General features: G+C 37.4%; 1 protein-coding gene across 8 annotated transcripts in view; it reads left to right on the top strand.

Annotated features, from left to right (window-relative positions):
* Positions 1-4,815, top strand: part of LOC106467988 (fibroblast growth factor receptor-like 1) — a 69,805-nt gene that overhangs the window by 30,813 nt on the left and 34,177 nt on the right. For all 8 annotated transcript variants that reach the window (XM_022396257.1, XM_022396263.1, XM_022396262.1 and 5 more), the window contains one exon: positions 4,550-4,658. In XM_022396257.1, the coding sequence (XP_022251965.1) occupies positions 4,589-4,658 (70 nt within the window). In that variant the 5' untranslated portion in view covers positions 4,550-4,588. The remainder of the gene's footprint in view (positions 1-4,549; positions 4,659-4,815) is intronic.

Below are 4,815 nucleotides of genomic sequence, written 5' to 3'. Positions count from 1 at the left end.
CCCCCCCCCCTTGGTCTACGCTTTACAAACGAATAGTGGGATTGATCGTCACATTATAACGTTCCATGGCTGAAAAAAGGCAAGCATGCTCGTTAATAGGATTAGAACCCGCGACACACAGATCGCGAGTCGAGCGCCATCTAACCACCAGGCCAATCTAACACATCGCGATTTGCTGTTTGGATTTTAGTTATTTCTGTCTGTTAATTTGAGCTCTTAGGCTATAGCTCTATAAACGATTTAGTATTTTATAGCCTTCATTTCAACTTCAAAAACTATTTTTCGTAGAGCATAACACTAAAACTCGAGTTTCAATACTTGCACTGGGTACAGCGCGAATGGCCCATTGTTTCAGTTAAACTTACAGACTCGTTACGATCGGCTTTTGTTTTTGGTATGTGCTTTTTGTCAGTATACATAGAGGTACATATAACTGTCAGAAAACTGATCCAGTTCTTATTTAATTCGCGTTTCAAAACATTTTAACCGTTTTGGCCTACTTGTTTTAGACAAATTTGAAATCTTTTTGATAATTGCCACGAAAAAAGAAAACAAAACAAACGTGTTAAATCGATTTATTGAACCAACGTATCTAAAGGCCTCATACTTTACATAATACTCTCCAAACAATGTAACTTTTTATGTCCAAAGTGTTCACATCTGTACGTCATTCTTTCACTGATTGTCAGACTATTAAGTCTGAGATTATTATTGTTAATCTTGTTTCCACCAAAACAAAACTAAACGTGTTTATTGGTGGAATCAGATTTACGCAAAAATTCTGCACACGGTTTTTACTTCGACAATGCGTGACAATTACCGAATCATATCACGGCTGTTCGTTCTGTGGTGGATCGATAAAATAAGAAAGCTGATTGGTTCGTTCTGTGGTAGATCGATAAAACAAGAAAGCTGGTTGGTTCGTTCTGTGGTAGATCGATAAAACAAGAAAGCTGGTTGGTTCGTTCTGTGGTAGATCGATGAAACGAGAAAGATGGTTGGTTCGTTCTGTGGTACATCGATAAAACAAGAAAGCTGGTTGGTTCGTTCTGTGGTAGATCAATAAAACAAGAAAGCTGGTTGGTTCATTAGAAATATCCATGTTTACTTCATATTTCACCTTACTGTAAAAACGTAGAAACCCAAACGTCTCTACTTACAGCCATACGTGTCTTATTACTAGAATTACAAGGCCTAGAATATAACAAATTCATTTTGATGTCTAAGTCAAGAAGGTTTGTTTTTGGAATTTCGCACCAGCCGTCCCTAAAGGTTTAGGAGACTAAAGGGAAGGTAGCTAGTCAACACCACCCACCGTCAACTTTTGGGCTACCCCCTTTTACCAACGATTAAAGAGACCATAATCCAGGATTGGTATGTTATGTTAACCGTCATTTTTTAAATGTAAAAGTTTGAAATTTGGACTTCATAAAGTGTTAAGACGGGCATCCAGCTTCTCCCCCAAGGCTACGCCCCTGTTGGGCTTTCCAGTGAACTAAAGAATGAAATATTCTGAGAACCAGTGTTTTGCTGTATCAACCTTATTAAGGGATCAAAGATAAAGTGATTTCTTAGAATGACTATCATCATCTCTTCCATTATGTGATGAGTTATATGAGAGAAAAAAATAAGTTTTTGACTAATTATCATATACTATTCATCAATGTCTAAAAGACGTAGTAAATATAATATGATTGTTCCATCTAGATACTGCACTGCCCTCCTTTAATTACTGTTTGATGAGCTCTTCTAATTGATCTAGTTAAGCCTCTAACAAAACAAGGGTAGAGAGAAACAATTAGAACATATCAGTTTAAAAAATATATTATATATAAAATGTGAACAATTGTGCTCAAGAGTAAGTTTCATTTCCAAGAAATAATTTTCCCACATGTAAATAGTTTTGCCCTTTCAATATGAGCCGGGCGTTGCCTAGTGGGTTGGCGTACAGTGCTGCAATTCTTAAGGTCCAAGGTTCGAATCGCGATACGCTGTTGTTGTACGCGTGTTATAAGTGTGACGACCGGCCCCCGGTGGCTTAGCGATGATTCTGTTGGTTTATAATACTAACATTCGGGTTTCGATACCCGCGGTGAGCATAACACAGATAATCCTATGTGTAGCTTTGTGCTTAACAACAAACAAACAATAAGAGTCACAGTCAATCTCATTTTTCGGTTAAGAGATCATTAATTCACCGTGTATGGTCAAAAGTTATAAATTAGGGATGACTATGTCTGAACTTTTGTGGTCCTTCATTTGGTTTTGGTTTCAATTTCGCGCAAAGCTTCACGAAGACTATCTGCGCTAGCCGTCCCTAATTTAGCAGTGATAGACTAAAGGGAAGGCAGCTAGTCAACACCACCCACCGCCAACATTTGGGCTACTCTTTTACCAACGAATAGTTGAATTGACCATCACGTTATAACGCCCCCACGGCTAAAAGAGCGAGCATGTTCTGTGACGGGGATTCGAATCCTAGACCCTCAGATTACAAGTCGAGCGCCCTAACTACCAGGCCATGCCCGGGCCCCACTATGCTGTTACAGTACTCGTAATAACATACGATTCATAGAAAACAGTCAAACCAAAATCTATCAACGTTACTGTTAATACTTTACAATACTTTACATAGAAAACGGCGATTTCTCGCAATTTCTTTGATCAATTTTGAACTTACAAATAATCATATATGGTCCAATATGTGGACGTCTTCGGACTTACAACGCTAAAAACCGGGTTTCAATACCTCTTTGTGGGCAGAGCACAGATAGCCCTTTGTGTAGCTTTCTGCTTAATTACAAACAAACAATCTGTCACTTTTTTTTTCATTATCCAAAAAAAAAGAAAACCTCAACTGACTAATACAGATTTCACCATTTAGCCCACACGCGACTTTAATTTTTTTCATTATCTATACACGTGGGAAGATTTTTTAAACTTCATTAAACTCTGCAAAAATTAAATTAGGAATAGGAAAGAACAGACGACATCACCATATGTATAAGGGAGGGTGGGTGTAAATAGTACTATGTGAGGGAAATGTATTGGGGGAATGGGTGTGTCAGCCCCTAGAGCCCATCTGAAACGACAGTGTTAAGGTTTTGTGTGTGAATTTTTTTATTTGTATACAGACACTTAGAATACAGGTACCGCCACCTGTTGAGTTTTAATACTTACACTCGATATCCAGGTTTTGAAAGCATCCCTACATTTGGCGTCTCTTACTACATAAGTCTGTCGGTTTGTTATATTTTGATCAGACAATTCTGTTTAAAGTGCCTTTTGTACTATAAGTGTTTGGTGGGTATCATGTATTGTGGAATAGGTTTAACTCACTTAGATTTAACCTCGCGGCCATTGAGACGCCCCGCACGACCATCAGATTCGTTTAGGGCTCTTCGTGCCTAACGTCATACGTACGTGAATAGTCTGGTCAGGTCACTTAACTGTTTTGATCACTTTAAATACATAACATTGCCTTTACATTTTATAAACTTTGTGAATTCAAACACAAAATATCTCAACCAAAAAACGTTTTGTATGCAAAGCACGAGTTATTCTTTAATGTACGTAGCATTACTTCTTTTACCGTCGACATGTTTTGGTAAATAAGATATTTGTATTTATGACTAAGCTACTAGGGCCATCCCTAATTTTGAACTATCGACCATAGAGAAGACAGCCAGCGAGCAGCACCCACGTTAAGGAAATGACTGGCACTCTTATAATGCACCAACAGCTTAAAGTTCAGAGCTCTACCACGAGGTCAACCAGCGTTTTGGGGTCGTGATAGTGTTCATTATCTTTTTGCAGTGAATATAATTATTTCAACGATTGCAAACAGGATTGAAATGACCACCGGCGACCCAAATGCACGCATTTTTAGGTTGTACTTATAGCAATCATTAAAGTCAAGATGCGTTAAAAAGGAAACAAAATATTCTTAGAATTAATATATATATATATATATAGTAGTTTAAGGATGACACGCAGACTTTTGTTGTTGTTGTTTTTTAATGAAGAAATGAAAAAAGAAACCCGGCCAAGCTCGAACCCGCGTCTCTGTTGGTGGCAGTCGAACTTTTAATGAACTAAATAATCAGGTTTCTAGGTTTTCGTTTCATTCGCTATTAAGGACAAAATGAAACGAAACTTGAGAAGCGTGCAACTGGGGACGCAGTTGCGGAATTAGCTAAATCATCTGACCTACAAGCAGAAAATGGCAGGTTTGAAACGTAGCTAATATTCGTTTTACTCCCCTCCCCCTCCAAAAAAATCTCAGAAAAGGATAGAAAGATTAATGTAAGAACAATACTTTGTTTCTTTGGAGTTTTTAATAAATAATGCGTTACAGCAAACTCAACCAAGCAGATCGGAGAGAGTTCTGTAGGATTATAATCTATGCAGGTATATTTTCATATTTAACTTTGCAATTCGTGCTAGCATATAATAATAATAATACGTGAGCTATGAAGGTAGTAAGGAACGTGATTAAACAAAACCAGAACTTAAATAAAAATGCATGTCTCTTTGTTGTTCTTTACAGATCTGACATCAAGTGTATATACTTTGATGTTCTGAAATCATGGAAAAAAGACCATTCCTACTGATTCTTCTCCATCTTTGCTTCAAGATCTACGTCCATGCCACCCACGGTAAGTAACCTCAACAACTCTTTGTGTATTTACGTGTATATTTTTTTCGTTATTTGAGTTTAAAAGTTTAATTTAGATACTTGTGTACTTGAAGAACCGCTGAATTGTGCAGTATGGAGAGAGGCTCTGTTCTCTAAATTTGTATATATATACATAC

This window comes from Limulus polyphemus, unplaced genomic scaffold (genome assembly GCF_000517525.1).
Source record: "Limulus polyphemus unplaced genomic scaffold, Limulus_polyphemus-2.1.2 Scaffold2821, whole genome shotgun sequence".
Taxonomy (NCBI): Eukaryota; Metazoa; Arthropoda; class Merostomata; order Xiphosura; family Limulidae; genus Limulus; species Limulus polyphemus.
This window is presented reverse-complemented; position numbering and strand designations above follow the sequence as displayed.